The 16,713-nt window shown below is 37.6% G+C and overlaps 1 protein-coding gene across 1 annotated transcript in view; it reads left to right on the forward strand.

The window, feature by feature from the left end:
* Positions 1-14,988, forward strand: part of LOC137284076 (uncharacterized) — a 36,859-nt gene extending 21,871 nt beyond the window's left edge. Inside the window, exon 3 of the mRNA XM_067815748.1 lies at positions 14,776-14,988. Coding sequence (XP_067671849.1) covers positions 14,776-14,971 — 196 coding nt within the window. The 3' untranslated portion in view covers positions 14,972-14,988. The remainder of the gene's footprint in view (positions 1-14,775) is intronic.
* The last annotated feature ends 1,725 nt before the right edge of the window (positions 14,989-16,713 follow it).

Here is a 16,713-nt window from a genome sequence, read left to right on the forward strand (position 1 = left end):
GTATTCCTATAAGTATTTCTGAGTGTGCAGTACTTCTTTCTATTTAAGTTATTTCTATCCTTTCTAAAGCGCTTAAGGCCTTTTCTTGCTTCTTATTTAGCCCTGTGACAGTCGCTACCGTAAAAGCTCTTAGGTCTAGTTTTACATGGAGGTAGAATTTTCATACAACTTGCCATTTCTAAAATATATTCTGCAAACTTGGAGACAGCACTATTAATGTCTATTGAAATTTCATCTGTGAGTAAATCTAGTATATGTTTTCTGTCATATATGTTACCTACAAATATTTGTTCTTCACATGGTTTCCATTTATATTTTACGCTGTAATCCTTTTCCTGTTGTTGCTCATAGTTACTTTTTGCACTTTTAAAACTAAGTACTAGTGGCATGTGTTTGCTTTCCACTCTATCACCTATTTCAAATCAAATAAAGTACTTGAATAAATTAGGGGACGAACTTAATAAGATCAATAACACTACAGCCCTTGTCGGAAATGTACGTGAACTGACCTTGTTCATCACCTCTCACGCAACCATTAACTGGAAGTAAGTTAAAAACATAACAAAAGTTCAGAAGTAAATTCCAAAATCTGTTTACAACAGTATCTTGAGTTAACATTGTGTCTATAGGTACTGGTTCATCTTAAGGAAAATAGTGGTCAGCTCTATCATCTGGCGCTTCTGGTGACTGATTACCATCTCCAACCCTAGCGTTAAAGTCACCCATAATATGAATATCACAATCAGCCATGTAATGGGGGTTGTCTAGTAACCATTCTTCCAGCTGGTCAAAAAGGATACTAGTTTGTACTTTCTTATAGAATGTTGAACCTTCTGGTGAAACATATACAGCAAAGAGTAAAATATCTCGTTCAATATTCAACATATGTTTGTTTGAGCGTAAACAGATAGCATTTGATATTGTAGTGGGTATCTCTGAACAGTATGGTGAAAATGAATTCCTGATAAACATGTAGATGCCTCCTGAAAGTCTTCCATAGTTAGACAGTTTCTGAGCTTTACAAAAGTACAGTTGAAAATCAGATAACTCTGGGATGGTGATCAAAGTATCAACAAAAGTTTCATATAGGCAAACTAGGTCAAACTGACCTATGAAGGTTAGGAAACTTGCTTGTAACTTGCTCTTCAGGCCATCGATATTCCATGAAAGGAATGTAAAAGGAACAAAAGTGTTCTTATTTCAGCAATCGCTACAGTTTGTGTCATCAAGAGGTGTGACATCAGCAGGTATTTGTAATTGGTTACAGGCCCGGCCGATTTCCTATTGTGGTTACATTGTATGGGCACTTCTTGTGGGTATAGGCGTGGGTGCGGGTGTCGACGTCGTCGGATTGTCAACAATAAAGCTGACGTTGTTCAGACGTGTCACTGCTTTCACAAATGTCCTGTCCAGACGAACTGTTTCTTGACTAGGTTGGTTTGTTTTCAGTTCCTTTGGGGAGTGTTCCTCAGGTCGGGTGACCAGACGTCCCTTCTTGTAATAAGCAATGAGACCCCTATCTGTGTGTTCACTGACTTTGTCGCGTTGACGCTTCGTTAGGTCATTCGATACTCCAATTGCAGGCTTCTGGAGTTCTGGTCGGAGTTTTAATGCACTGATTTTAGCAAATTTGACAATGAGGGGACGTGGTCATTGACTGTCACATTTCAGTCCTACCCGGTGCGCCCTCATGATCTTTGCACTTTCCCAGGTGTGGTGGGAATGTCGATTTAAGATATTTAACACAGTGTCTTTACAGTTTTGATAAGTTTCGTTTTGCCTCTCATTTACATTGTAAAATATCACATTGTCTCTACGACTAAAGGCCTCGAGCTTATCCAGAGTCTCAGCTTGTTTTTCAACTTGATCTGTCACATTGTCAAGTTTCGTTGCTAAATTATCCATATTTGAGCAAAGTAATTCCTGTTGATTTTCAGTTATGTTAGCATCCTCCTCAACTATACCGACACGATTTTCTAAGCTTCTGAGTTTCGCATTGATCTCTTTCATTTCTGATTTCCAAATATTGATGTCATCTTGTATAGATCTGCGAAAGTCTCTAATTTCATCCACAAGAGCATTTTTTACATCAGTCAGATCTTTTTGTGTGGCATAATCAGGTCCAGGATTTTTTTCAATGTCACTGGAGAAAATGAGCTGAGAGTGAACCACTACACCTGCAGTAAGATTGTCCATGGTAGGATTAATAACACCTTGATACGGTCAAGCGAGCACAGGTAGAAGACTGGCGACGTCACCGATGCACAGGTGTAAACAATCGCATTCTCTTGGTAAAAGACACTCAAACGATTGGTATGACTGGACAACATTCCCAAATCTCATCATAGTCAGTGAAAGAGATAGATACACTGTAAAAAACACCGCACAAGCACTCAGTCTACACATGTAGTGAAAACTGCTACTGTGTTGTGTGTCAGGTGAATACCTGCCAACATGGCCTACGTCACGTCACGTCCCGAGTGGTTGTGAGAAAGTCCCGATTCTAGCCCTATACAGGCCTAGATCGACCATCCTTCAGCTTAGGAATGCTCTCTGATGTCTCAGAAGTGAAGCAGATGTATTTGTTACGGATGGTTGTTCGATTTTCTTATATTGTAGACACTTCTTCATCAGACAAATTGATATGCAATGTATGACAGGGGTGTGTTAATAGATATAAAGTGTTATAATATCCAAGCATTGAGTGTAAACATTCACCATGTTCTTCCACATAAACTTAGATTGTTAGAAAACATAATAATCTTTATTCATTTTATCTTACCTGATGCTGACTGAGGGCTACCTTCATGGCACAAGTCATAATAAAATTTATGATGAAACAAAATTTCAACCCTTACAAAAAGATAGATACTACTGACAGAAGTTAACTATTTTAAGTAAAATGTACGACAACCAACTCCTAAAATATCTTTGAACCTAATCTCAAACTCCTTCTCTAGAACTAAAAACTATAAATTAAGAAATAACTCTGAAAAACAACAATATACATTCAAACTGCCTCTTATGCCAAATCCTTTTTACCTGCCACAGTAAATTTAAGGAATGCCCACCCAAATTACAAAGCATCATGTAGTGTCACAGAATTTAAAAATCTAATCTAAAAAACTGAAAATAAGATTTACTTTAATCTTAATATATGGCTCTTGTTTTTGCCAAATTGTTCACTGCCACTTCAGACTCAGATGTAGCGACGAAAACGCTCACAAGAATTATAGACACTTAATAGACATCCTCCTCCCATATTGTTCACTGGTGGATATCAGAGTGAAAACGCCCAATACTATTTCCTCACTTGCTGTAAATATACTCAGATAAGACTTAATATATATTTTTACCTACTGGTATATATACCATTTTGAAGGGAAACAAATGATTTCCTCCTTGTGTAAATCAGAAAATAGTTGAATCTGTCCCTGATTATATCATCAGGGCACAATGCTTCATATTTTCTCATTAAAATAATCCGATTTACTCAACAACCTTCTCACAGACCAGCCTACCTGACATATTTTGTGTGATTTTTTTATCATTAAATACCATTATACATTCACATAGCAGATTGTACTCGTCAAAAAATAATTTCATTCCAAATTGTAGTTCAACTTTTAGTATTAACCATGATAGAGAACATCCTTATCTGTTCTTACAATATTGTTTATCAGTGCCATCAACATGCATACTGATACATTCTGATTGCTTACGAATGGCAACAGCAATGTTGAACGAGCCATTAACAAACCCCCCGGATACGAAAATCCAAAAATTATCCTGCGATCAGAAGTTAATTGAGAAATTTACTACCATGCCCAGAATAAACAAGCAGGTTAACTAGAGGAGCCGAGTATGTATATTGTACATATTGCTGTGCAGACATTACTATTGCATAATTGGGTGACATCCAGGGAGGAGCCAGGTTATATTCCTTATGAGACTGTACACTTCTACGCCTCAAAATACCCTTTTTGGCCACCACGAACACAGGGTAAGCAGGTCTGTTCTCATGATTGATTTCTCTTTCGACAATGGCCTGTTGGACACACACAACTGTAACTCCCTAACTTATGACTACTTAGCAGTGTATCTAATTCCTAAAAATATCAGGACGCCCACAGGGCTAATAAGTGAAAAATGTTGCTGGCCCTATGAACATGTAACCAGCCCTATATTACAAATACAATAGGAAATTTAGGTAAGGTGTTAAGATACTCTTATCAAAGAATTACTTATTATGAGGTAAACTTAAACATATGCAAAAGCAAATTTTACAAAGCATAACTTGGTGGTCCCTTTTGAATTACTTAGTGTCACTGCCATGTGAATGAGACAAACAGGCAAAGTCAGAATGGTCAGTATCTTTGGCAAGAATGGTCTCTACATGTTATTCATCCAATTAGTACAGGGGATTTGTAACTCTCCTTGTAAACAAGTAAACATGGGCAGCAGCAAATGTAACAAAAACAACATGGTTGCTGAAAGCATTCTTTAGACCAATCACGTTTAGTTTTAGATAAAAGAGTATGCTGATCTGTGGAAGTTACGATTTGATTGATCATGAACTATACATATAGATGTCATCTGGCTACCACAATTGTAAACTATTTTCAAAATATCACCTGTAGTCAGAGACATGGTACAAGGGGATGTCAATAAGTTTTGAGCCTTGAGCATTTTTCATGCCCAGGTGTCACAGCCTATGGTACGACATTGAACCTTGGGGTGTAGCTGATGTGATATATAAGTTTTGGTATCCTACTGTCAGAAGTTATTAAACAGCTAACATAGACAGAAAGAGACCCCCTCACGGCAGTGAAAATGAATAAAATTGAGTATAGAGCAGTAATTAAGTTTTTAGTTCTTGAAGGAAACTCGGCTAAAAACATTGAAGAAAGGCGTTCAGCAGTTTATTGGAAGTCTTCCCCTTCATCTGCTATCATCAAAAGATGGATCAATGAATTTAAGCATGGTAGAGAGAGTCTTGAAGATGACCCCCATCCAGGTCGCCCAACAACAAGCACTGGTCAAGAAAACATTGACAGCGTGCATAGACTTGTGCTGGAAAATCGTCGAATCACACTCCACGAGTTAGAGGAGACCACAGGCATTTCACACGAATCCATCGAGACAATTCTTTATGAACATCTCGTCATGTCTAAGGTGTGCGCAAGATGGGTGCCAAGAATGCTTACAGATGAAATGAAGCAAACAAGGGTCACCTTAAGCAACTCCATGCTAACCAGATACAAGAAGAATCCAGAAGATTTTCACTTTAGGCTAGTAACCTGTGATGAAACCTGGATCCACCACTATGATCCTAAGAGCAAACAAGAATCCATGGAATGGAAACATGTCACTTCTCCCAGGACCAAAAAGTTCAAAGCCTCCAGATCAGTGCAGAAGGTAATGGCGACAGTCTTCTGGGATAGCAAAGGCGTCATCCACATAGATTACTTACCCAAAGGAAGAACAATGAATGGGGAATATTACGCTAACTTGTTGAGGCAAGTGCAACAGTCAATCAAGGAGAAGGGCCATCGCAAGATCAGACGTGGTATTCTTCTACATCAAGACAATGCTCCAGTACACACCTCTCGTGTTGCAGCCACTGCTGTCCAAGAATGCGGGTATGAAATCTTGCCGCATCCCCCTACTCTCCGGACCTGGCACCAAATGATTACCATCTGTTCCCAAATCTCAAGAAACACTAGCGTGGTCATAGATTTCAGGATGATAATGAGCTTATTGCTGCTACTGAGGCTTGGTTTGAGGACCAAAATGGCGCCTTCTACAGAGGTGGCATCAGCGCCTGGCAGAAAAGATGGAACAAGTGTCTTGACTCACAAGGGGACTACGTTGAAAAATAAATGTGGTTCATACCAATATTTTGTCTTTTTCTATGCAAGGCTAAAAATTTATTGACATCCCCTTGTAAAATATATACCCATGGAAAATGAATTGGCCCACAGGTCCTGCTATGAAAGTTTTAAGCTTGCCATGTAACTAGCAAGCAGGGGGTCGCCAGTCGCTATTTCATACACTGTACTTAGAGAATAGTTGTATTTGATGTAATCTCTATATATTTATATATATGTAAAAATACACTAGTCACGTAGAGAAACTGTGCACGCAGAAAATGCATTCAGAATTGGAATACAATACAACAAAGGTGAAGTGATGTAGACACTTTGTAAGCTGAAGTATATATAGAAGTTCAAAATCGAGTAAGGGGTCACATGATTAAGTCACAAAATCAAGGAAGGGTATGACCACTGTGTTTGTTGTCTTGATGAAGTTGTGTCAGGATGGGTCGTTTAGTAGGACGTCATTGTCGAATCCAAAACTGACGTAAACGATTCCAGACAGTTTACCTTCCTGACAGATACCTTGCAGTCCTGGAATTGTCTGGGATGAGGCCACAGCTGTCTGGCACCTGTATCGGAGATGAGTCACTTGAATCCATCTGTCCTTACTTGGCGTCTTTACTCATGTACACCCAGAACGTGGGTGGTAGGTGAACGTTATAAGTGTTTTGCCTGACCAAAGCAGATATCATGTTGCGATGGCATTAGGAATGTGCTTCCACTGTTGTTGGCTCATTCCTGCCTTTCCAATGGATTCATGACGTTGAGCAGACGTAAATCATGGCATGATGTGCATGTGACTTCACTGTGAATTTGTGAACCTTTGAATGACCAAAGATAAATCTTTTGACAGTGACAGCAATGCCTGAGTTTTACATATTGTGTGCAGCTGCACGGACTGCTGGGTGCAGTAACACACTGCAAGTTCCTAGGCCACCAACAAAGACATCACATGGCCTAGCACGTGTAGATCAGTAGCATTATCTTTATAGACAACCCTTATACATGTTACAGGGGTTAAGAGTTTACATAATCAAAATTTCAATTTTTATACAAAGGCCAGGTAGCCGTCTTTGATGTGAAATCGAAAAATAACACAAGTCGAAGCTCAGATGGTTTCACTTACAAATTCTTTAAACTCTTCTGGATTGGCCTAGGTGATTTCCTTCTGAGATCAATGAATTACAGTCTTTAAACTAGCCATACTCATATCAAAAACAGCAAAGTATAACATGCATTAATGAGGTAGATAAACCAAAACAATTTCTCAAAAACTGGCATGTAATTGTCCCATTAAACTCATCATACAAACTTCTATCCTCAGTCATTGCAGACAGACTGAAAAAAGTGCTCCTTAATGTCATGATGATCAAACAGGATTTATGTCAGGTAGACACATAAGGGATAACCTTCATATGATTTATTGTCTATTACTTTCAGAATCCAAGTAAATACCCAGTATGTTGTTACTTGTAGATTTTCAAAAGGCATTGACTCTGTCTCCTGATCTTTTAGTTTGAAATTTCTGGATTACTGTAGACAAGGTAGACCCATCTTCACCATATACCTTCTTTATTATGTGAGAAATATTATCATCTGTTATCTAAGAAATTAAACTATCTAGGGTATATGAGTCAACAATATGGACTTCCTAACTGCTCAGTATGGAGATGACACTGAATTTATTCTAGATAGTTCAAAGAAATATTTTGAAGGGATCATTGACACATTGGGTTTATTTGCACACAGTTTTGGACAGTTTTAAGACTAAATATAATAAAATCAGAAGTTGTGCCGATATTAGAAATAGTAGTATTAAATTCAGATCAGATCTAAACGTACATTGGAACTCAGAAAGATTCATGGCCTAAAATCTTTTTGGTTGATGGTAACCAATTGATTAAACTCAACTATGGAAGTAAGATTTATGAAATTGAAGAAATAATTAAGCAATAGACGAAAAGAACTACAACTCCTATAGGAAAAATTGCTATTATCAAGTCATTGTTTATTTCCAAACTGAATTTCCTTCCCCTTACTCAGCCCAACCCACCTGGTGCTTTTCTTAGAAAGTTCAAAGTATGTTATTTGGTTTTCTTTGGGATGAAAAATGGATAAAATTAAAACAACAGTTCTTTGTAAAGCAGTTGTTGGGGGAGGGTTTCTGAATGATTGATATATAATATTATGTTGATGCATTGAAAGTGACATGGATTAGAAAATTACTTCAATTTGATTATGAAAGAGAGTGGAGACACCTGTTGACTGAAACTATTCCCCAATATTTTAACCTTTCATTATTTGGTAGTGAATATCCACTTAAGCATTCATAATCTATGCAAAATTAGTTTCGGAAAGATGCTCTAAAATCTTTTGTCAAATATAGTTATGAAAATAAACCAAATACCTTTGAAGAGTTCCTTAGGGACCCCTTTTGTATAGCAGAAACAATATCGTAGATGGCATTATAATTATAGATGCTTTTGACAAATATGTCTCGGGGGGTTGAGTCAAATTGTTCACACTCAAGTATTATAAACCTTCAGGTTGATTTGATTCTTTTTGGTTTTTCTTCCCCCTTTCAAACTGACGATGCTCTTGATCTGATTCTGCTACTTGCTAATTATCATATATATAAATATTGCCCATTTGAGACCCGTGAAGGTCCAGATATAATATGCCTTCAGCAACCTATACTTGCCATTTTTTACTTATCATAAGAGGCAACTAACGAAATTGGGTCATCAGACTCGCTGACTTGGAAGACTGGACAACATGCCAAAAGAGGAGCATTTTTGTGAATACTGTAGAACAAATAATAGTTTTGTCATTGAGGATGAAAAGAGTTTTATGTTAAGCTGTCCATTGTATGACAACTACAGAAGTTTCTCAATATATACTACCGACAGAAAATAAGGGAACCAAGAAATTGAATGTAGATGACTTTGACTGTGACAGGGTCTGTTATCGTGGCGTATCTCCCAAACGCAACATCCAATGACAATGGAATTTCGCATAATGCATGCCCAGCACGTGCTACACGTGCATACAGAAGTTAACTCCTGTAATTGTACTGGAGAAGTCGAAATCACTAATGCAATAGAGATTGACACTTACTGACAGAAATGCCTCTGAGACAGTATCTCGGTGAAGCAACAAAATGGAGAATTGTGGGGATGATAGAGGGGGGGACATCATTATGTGAAGTTGCCCGGCAGATGGGTAAATCAAAAAGTGTAATTTCACGCCTGTGGGATAAGTACCGTCAAACGGGTGGGGTTGCAACGAGACCTGGGCGTGGTAGACCAAAATCAACGACACCACGACAGGATCGTCTCATTACGTTAATTGCTCTACGCGATAGGTTTAAATCGGCCCCTGCCATCAATAGAGAATTCTGCACACTCACTGGAAGACGCATTTCAACCTCAACCGTTAAAAACCGACTCTATCAAGCTCGTCTGAAAGCAAGACGGCCTTTTAAGGGTGTCACCCTTTCAGCTCACCATAAGCGCCAAAGATTGGCATGGGCTAGGCAGCATCAGGGACGGGCTATGCGCCACTGGCGTTGCACCATGTTCTCTGATGAGTCAAGGTTTTGCCTACGATTCACAGATGGCAGAAAACGTTGTTGGCGTCGTAACAGGGAGCGATATGCCAGAGCAGCAATTCTTGACCATGATCGATATGGAGGTGGTATTGTCATGGTGTGGGGTGGGATTACACATGACAGATGATCAGATTTGGTCATCATTAACGGAGCCATGACTGGTCAGCGATACGTTGACCAAATATTGCGTCCTGTTGTGGCTCCATTGGCTAGAGTTATCGGCCGAAATTTTGTATTCCAAGATGATAATGCCAGACCACATCGGGCCCGAATTGTCTCCGCTTATCTCCGACAAGAAGGTATCCAGACATTGGACTGGTCCTCTAAGTCCCCAGACCTGTCCCCAATTGCACATCTCTGGGACGTTCTTGGTCGAAGGGTGTAGGCCAGGGACCCAGGACCCGCCAACCTGGCCCAGCTTGGTGCAGCTCTCCAAGAGGAATGGCAGGCAATACCACGGGCAACCATCCGGAAATTGATTAACAGCATGCCATCAAGGTGCCGTGAATGTGTTGCCCAACATGGTGGACACACCAGATATTGAACTTGACGCCTAAAATTGATTTAGTGGATATTTCAAGAGCAGTTTCAAATTCGCTATTATTTCATTAGTTCCCTTATTTCTTGTCGGTAGAATATCAGTAATCATCAAAATGTTAAATGATAATGCTCAAGCTTGGAAACTGGATGCATTTACATATTACACTTCCTTACTTAGAAAATGAGGGTTAGATGAAATAATGTATAATTATCATCATAAAATTCATTCATTCATTCATTCATTCATTCATTCATTCATTCATTCATTTATTTATTTATTTATTTATTTATTTATTTATTTATTTATTTATTTAATTTTTAAAATTTTTAAAGTTCTTATGTCCTGTAGGAATGTTATGAAATAAGATTAACATGAAGAATATGTAACATGTCTACAGGTATAAAATTCAAATTGCAACACCATCCCTGGAAATTGACAATTACATGATGACAGCAAGTTCCATTACAAAATTATTTATTAAAATATTTTCATTTACGTCATACATTACAATGTTTGAAATATGTGTTTTCAAACCAACAGAGGATGAAGAGTCCATTTGGATGACTGAGTGTACATGTGAAAAGTATGAACTGATTAAAACATGTAAGAAAGCAGACAGTCAGGTACATCATGTTTGACCCTTTTTTGGCCTCCTCATTTAGGCCAAACATCACAGAATGGGTCAGGAATAGATTCCTGGCAGTTTGTCCGCAGAGTTAGTTTTCAGCCTATATGAAATATGTGTAATAAAGATAATATGTATGAAACTACAAAGTATTTGTGAGAGAGTGGTAGGGGTATATGGAAGGAGCGCTTTGTGCAGCCCTCATTTATTCTGAAGCACCCACTGTTAGAGTGATCTTTCCTTTTAAACCCAGTTTGTTTCTTTTGTTGTTTTTCTCCCGTGAGTACCCGGATGATATCCCAGAATACATGACTGGTTTGTGACCTCTGCAGCACCACCCATATGCGCAATGGATAGTTTAAGACTAGTATAGACTGATCAACAAAGATAAAGTCACTTTTACTTCATTATTATGAAAACAAATGAAGTTTAATCATCTGCCAGTGGTATAAAAAAACCTTGTTAGGACTGAAAAATAATGAAGTCAGTGTACGACTTTATATTTTGTCTTATAAACCTAACTAGTTTCTAGTCACATTTGTATGCATTTTGAAAGTTGATAAAAAGAAAAACCTCAAGGTCTGCTTATGCTTATAGTGAATTTCTAGCATGATTTTAATATCTAAACATTGTATAGTTTGCAAAGGTGAATCATATTTCACAGACACCATATGCACAAGCTAGTGTGTTTTCTGTAATACAGATTCTGCTGAATGCTACAACAAATAAATTAGAACAACCTGCAAATATTAAATTTAAAACAGACTAAAGTTATAGCAACAATGTCAGGCTATTACCTCATTCAGGAATGTATCCATCAATATCCACATAACAATACAATATTGCATTCATCTTCAGCTGGTAAATAATCTTGCTCTATGTCTTGTGTCTTTCAACAGTCTGCTACGCGAAAAAGTGACACATTGTTTGAGAATTTTTCACACTGGTGTATACATAGTCTCCTTGGTCACCCAAGACAGCACACCTGGCAACTAATTTTATGATGTCCACCATTAGTTACCCAATAATGAGCCATCAAGCAAGGCAATGACGGTTAATTCTTTGTAGGAAGGATGTTGTTTTTACACTCTCACTTTATGAAAGGATGTAGTCAGTATGGATTAGTAAATCTACACACAGAAACGCTGCCTTTTTGACAAATCCGCCTTGGAAGTAATTAATCAGTCAATCGGTTAATCCTTTGATCGATGTTTGTTTTTTGTAATTCAGCTGATAAACCGTCTTGCATCATTTACATGCACTTATTACATTACATGCAATACATTTGCCATTACAGGCCTGAATTTATAATGTTGAGTCTTTACTCCAGACAGGAGAAATGCTAAATGAGAACCTTTGTCGAGTAATCTTAGTGGTGTTACCACTATTTATGCGCGTTACTAATTCATTAACTGACCATCAAGTGAATGATGACAAATAACATGTGTAGGTTTATACCATCAAATGCGGGTTACAGCAAGGGAGATGTAATCTCTGTTTTGCATGCAGCCTGAAAACACTTTTGTGCTGAAACTCTTTTGAGGATACCAATACCAAAATTTTCAGATTTCTCTTGCAATGGCAAAATCGTTGTTATTAGTTTACAAATTCAAATAAATCAACCGTGTATTTTCATTATCATAGATAATAAACCGGAGCCTTAGCTATCAAAATGTGCATATGATTTTTGCTATGACAGCTGTCTAAACTATCTAAATATAAAGCTTTGCAATCTTTCCGACTTATATGAAACAAATGGCTTGCTACGTGCCTGTAGACATCATATTATCATGTGACATGATTAAATGTCAAGGTTAAAAACAGAAACAGGGTCAAATTGGATCAGTCACTATACTATCCAGGCATCAGAAATAAACTACACTACTGAGGTATTTTGTTACAATGAGAGAAGGAATACCATGGATATTTTTAAATTATGGCATGTGATGGGCATCTGGCTTCCTCACTGTTTAGGGTGAAGAAATCCTGCTAATGTGGACAGAAGCCCAGTCCTCATGTTCGTCACAGTCGAGGGGGTGGGTGCTGACCACTTTGCTGCTTGGTTTCGTAATTAGACCGTTGATGAGAAACATTATTCGCTCTGCATCAGTGCCCCTTTAAAACAGCAGCACATAGAAAAACAATAAATTTTGAAATGATTCAGGATTGTAATGTAAGACGCAAAACATTTGGACCACATATTCATAATTTTATTTCTGCACGCACTTGTACAAAATATGCTTCGGACACTGAAACCGTTTTGTTTTATTCCTACTCTTCTAAAAATGTTTTTACCAAAACAAATAATAAATCTTTGATACGAAATATTATCTCCTTTATCTCCAATTCAAGTGATATAAATGTGTGATATTTAGCATTTTTGTTTAATTTTGTTGAAGCCATTTCAATCATAAATCAAATATGGCCAGAATCAACCATTATAATTGTATATCAATACATTATTGAAGATATATCAAACATCCTAAACATTTGCGATGAAAGAATAGCCATTAATAGTCTGTTAGATAATGACATAAACAAACAAATAAATTAAAATGACGTTTCCGAATTTGCAAATTCTTGTATAAAGCATTTGCAAGCGCCTTTCCACGTCACAAAGATGTGCTCAAAGCGCTTCCTGAGCTCCAGTTGAAATGTACACAGCTGGCAGGTACAAATGGTTATAAGTCACTTTTAACGGAGAAATAAATGAGCCGCTTATTTCAAAGTTTTTACTTACCTCTTATCATCTAATGCATACTTGCCTTACTCCTTGAAAACAGACTGCAGAAGTCGAGATCGAAAACTTGCTAGCCTAATACTTGCAAAGGTGGTTTGATTGAAGACATCCGAGTGACCGGTTAGGTCATGACTGCCGATCATGTGACCATGTCAAAGAGTCACTTCTTTCTTATAAGATCTCTCTAATTGTTGGATCCTCCTCTTTTTAGAATTATTTCACTGGACCAGCTTCATTCCAAGATCTCACTAGGAGATTGGTTTGTCAGCCTAGGTATACAGGATGCATGTCTGCATACTTGCATGTACAAATATTTGAGCCACTCCATTTTTATTTCAACAGCTAGCATTTCCAATGCTCCCATTTGGAATTTCTTCAGCCCGATGGCTGTTCCCATGCATCATGTTTCCAATGACTTGTTTCCTTCATCTTGCGGGGCATAGAGTTCAGTCCTTACATAGACTACTGTCTCATGAATCACTGGGATGGTCAAAGGATTGCCAGACAAAAGGAGTACACTTTCCAATTGTTTTTTTCAACTAGGGTGGCTAGTAAGTTAGGAGAAGTCACACCTAGAGCCTTCTCAGAGACTCACCGTCATAGAGCCCTTTTCCTCACCAGTCACGAATGGTTCAGAGTCCCTCCACGACAGGTGGTTGAAGATTTTGGCTTTGACCCAGGTACTAAAGTTGAGAGATTGGCCAGCCATTTTAGGTCTGTTGACATTGACGCAGGACCTCACTATCAGGTGGAGGCTCATGCTCTGCCCCTTTAAAAGTTTTTTGAAACCAGTCATAGACGCTGACTATCTCAGAACCAGAAATCCAATGCTGTTCTCTTTCTTTTGAGCACTGTGACCTACATATCGGGACAGTTATGATCATGCCTCAACTTTTGTTCCCATTTCTTGCTTCACATTCAGTCTTTGTTTTGCTAGATGACCTCCCCCAGCATTCACTGTTCCATATGTCTGATATACTAGTCTGTTACTGGTGAATACAACTCTCCTTCCAGTGCTGTCTGATAATATGCATTAGATGATAAGCAGTACGTAAAAAATTTGGTAAAATCTAAGTGTTTTAGATATTTACATACTTACCTCTTGTTATCAACTATGAAGCCTGTCTGAGATATGTCTACCTCCCAGCTTTCATTACCGGTCATCAGGATGTTTTCAATCAAACCACCTTCATGATCATTAGGTTAGCAAGCTTTCGATTTCGACTTCTGCAGTCAGATTTTTAAGGGTAAGGCAAGTATGCCTTAGATGATGAGGTGTGTAAATATCTAAAATACTTAGATTTTGCCAATATTAGACTTTCAATACTTTCTTATATCTATTATTTCCATTTGACACAAATTTTGTGTTGCTGTTTTTAGATCAAGTAACAGCTCTTACCAGTACATGTCAACCTTGCCTAGAGAAGAAGGTGTGGTGTTTGGGGAGGTGGTCCACGATCCAAATTTTAAATACAGAATTTTGAAATCTGCTGGAAGTGCTCCTGTACATGTTGATCCCATACACAAAATCCTGTACCCAGGCACCTACCATCATGTTGGTGCTTGCATTAACTAAACACTATCAACTACAAATATTTGTGATGTTCTTTTTCATTGTTTCATTGTATTGGTAAGAAGTATGAAATGAAAAGTACCATGATACTTATTGAGTCTCAGTCACAAATTGTACGTGAAATTCATATATATATATATATATATATATATATATATATATCTGTGTTTATGCACATAATTTGTTTTGCATAAAATGATAACATTTGTGAGTGAAACACTCCAAGACAAACATGTTGTGAGTGTTTTGGACTGTCATAAGGATTTTAAAATATGATTGCATTCTTTTGTATCACAAATGGTGGGGTGACCCAGTGATTAAAGCGTTTGCTCATCACACTCACGCACCTGGGTTCAATTCCCCACATGGGTACATTGTCTGAAGCCCATTCTTGGTGTTCCCCGCCATTATATTGCTGAAATATTGCTGAAAGTGGCATAAACCTAAATTCACATACTCACTCTTCTGTGTCAGGACATGCTGGTGAAGTTAACTGGATATTTGCTCTTTCCAATACTATATATACTATGCTATGTATAATAATCTTTTCCAGACATCAGATAACTGGTAATATCTAACTTTCAGGTATCAGTTACCCATGTTTCGAGTGAATGAAGAAGGGTTAAAAAATCGGTATAGAAATCGCCAAGAGTTAGCACCCCATTGTGACCAGGCATTCGTCTTACTTTACCCTGGAAATGATAACACTGATTATACCTGTAATTTGAACCAAAACAACAGGAGAATGAACATCATGTCAGATAAATATGATATTATGAACAAAGTCAACGGTCCTTTCCATGCACAAGTGTTAAGACAAACACCAAAATAAAGTTATGTTTTGTTATGTATTACATGATTACCCTGATTTCATATTTCCAATTTTGTTTTGATCATGATCGTTTTTTTGTCATTGTTTGCATGTTGACACATGAATTCATGCTGCAGATAGTGTTATCATGTATGTTCTTTTGCACCTTTGCTCATCACATTGAATGTTTGGTTCATATAGACAAGTCACTTCAAAATTATTTGATTACGTGTACAGATAAGAACACATTTAAAGCATTTAGACTCTCTTAGTTTTGTTTGGACCACACTAAGCTTGATTGTAAATGTAAAAATGTCATTCTTTTTCAGACAAAATCCTGAATCTCTATTGGCAAAGAATTTAAGGAAAGGATTTGATTTTTCTCATAATAGAAAGCTTAGGTTGGAGATAAATTCTGTCCCCAATCTACCACCTCCCACAATCCTTGCCATCCAGCGAGATCATGTGTATAAAATCTTCCACCCATATGACTTCCATAATAAGTAGCTGCATTTTAAGATCATTGTTTCTTTTTCCATGTCACCTTTCTTGTGTCTTGTGTGGAGTGTCTTATCAGCGAAATGTTTATACAGCTGTTGAACAAAGTTCAGCTTATTTCCTATTTACAAAGACGGTACTATTTCAGAATGACTTGTTGAAGTTTGTCTTGAATAGCTTTGTTTCATTAGTACTTTGTTTTTATGTTTATGAAAAGAAAAGAGTGCTCATTTTCAATTATGCTTTTATATTGGAACAGTCATTATGCGCAATAAAGTAACATGTCCTAAATTATGTACCAACCAACAGGTGGTTGTAAGTACCTCCCTCATGTCTTTTGTGCACATCATTCTGAGAGTTAGTTTGCAGCTCATAAACTTCAGTTTTTATTATGAGACTGTCTAGGCAAGGGCAGCAGTGGAATACATTTGGTGAA

This window comes from Haliotis asinina, chromosome 5 (genome assembly GCF_037392515.1).
Source record: "Haliotis asinina isolate JCU_RB_2024 chromosome 5, JCU_Hal_asi_v2, whole genome shotgun sequence".
Classification (NCBI taxonomy): domain Eukaryota; kingdom Metazoa; phylum Mollusca; class Gastropoda; order Lepetellida; family Haliotidae; genus Haliotis; species Haliotis asinina.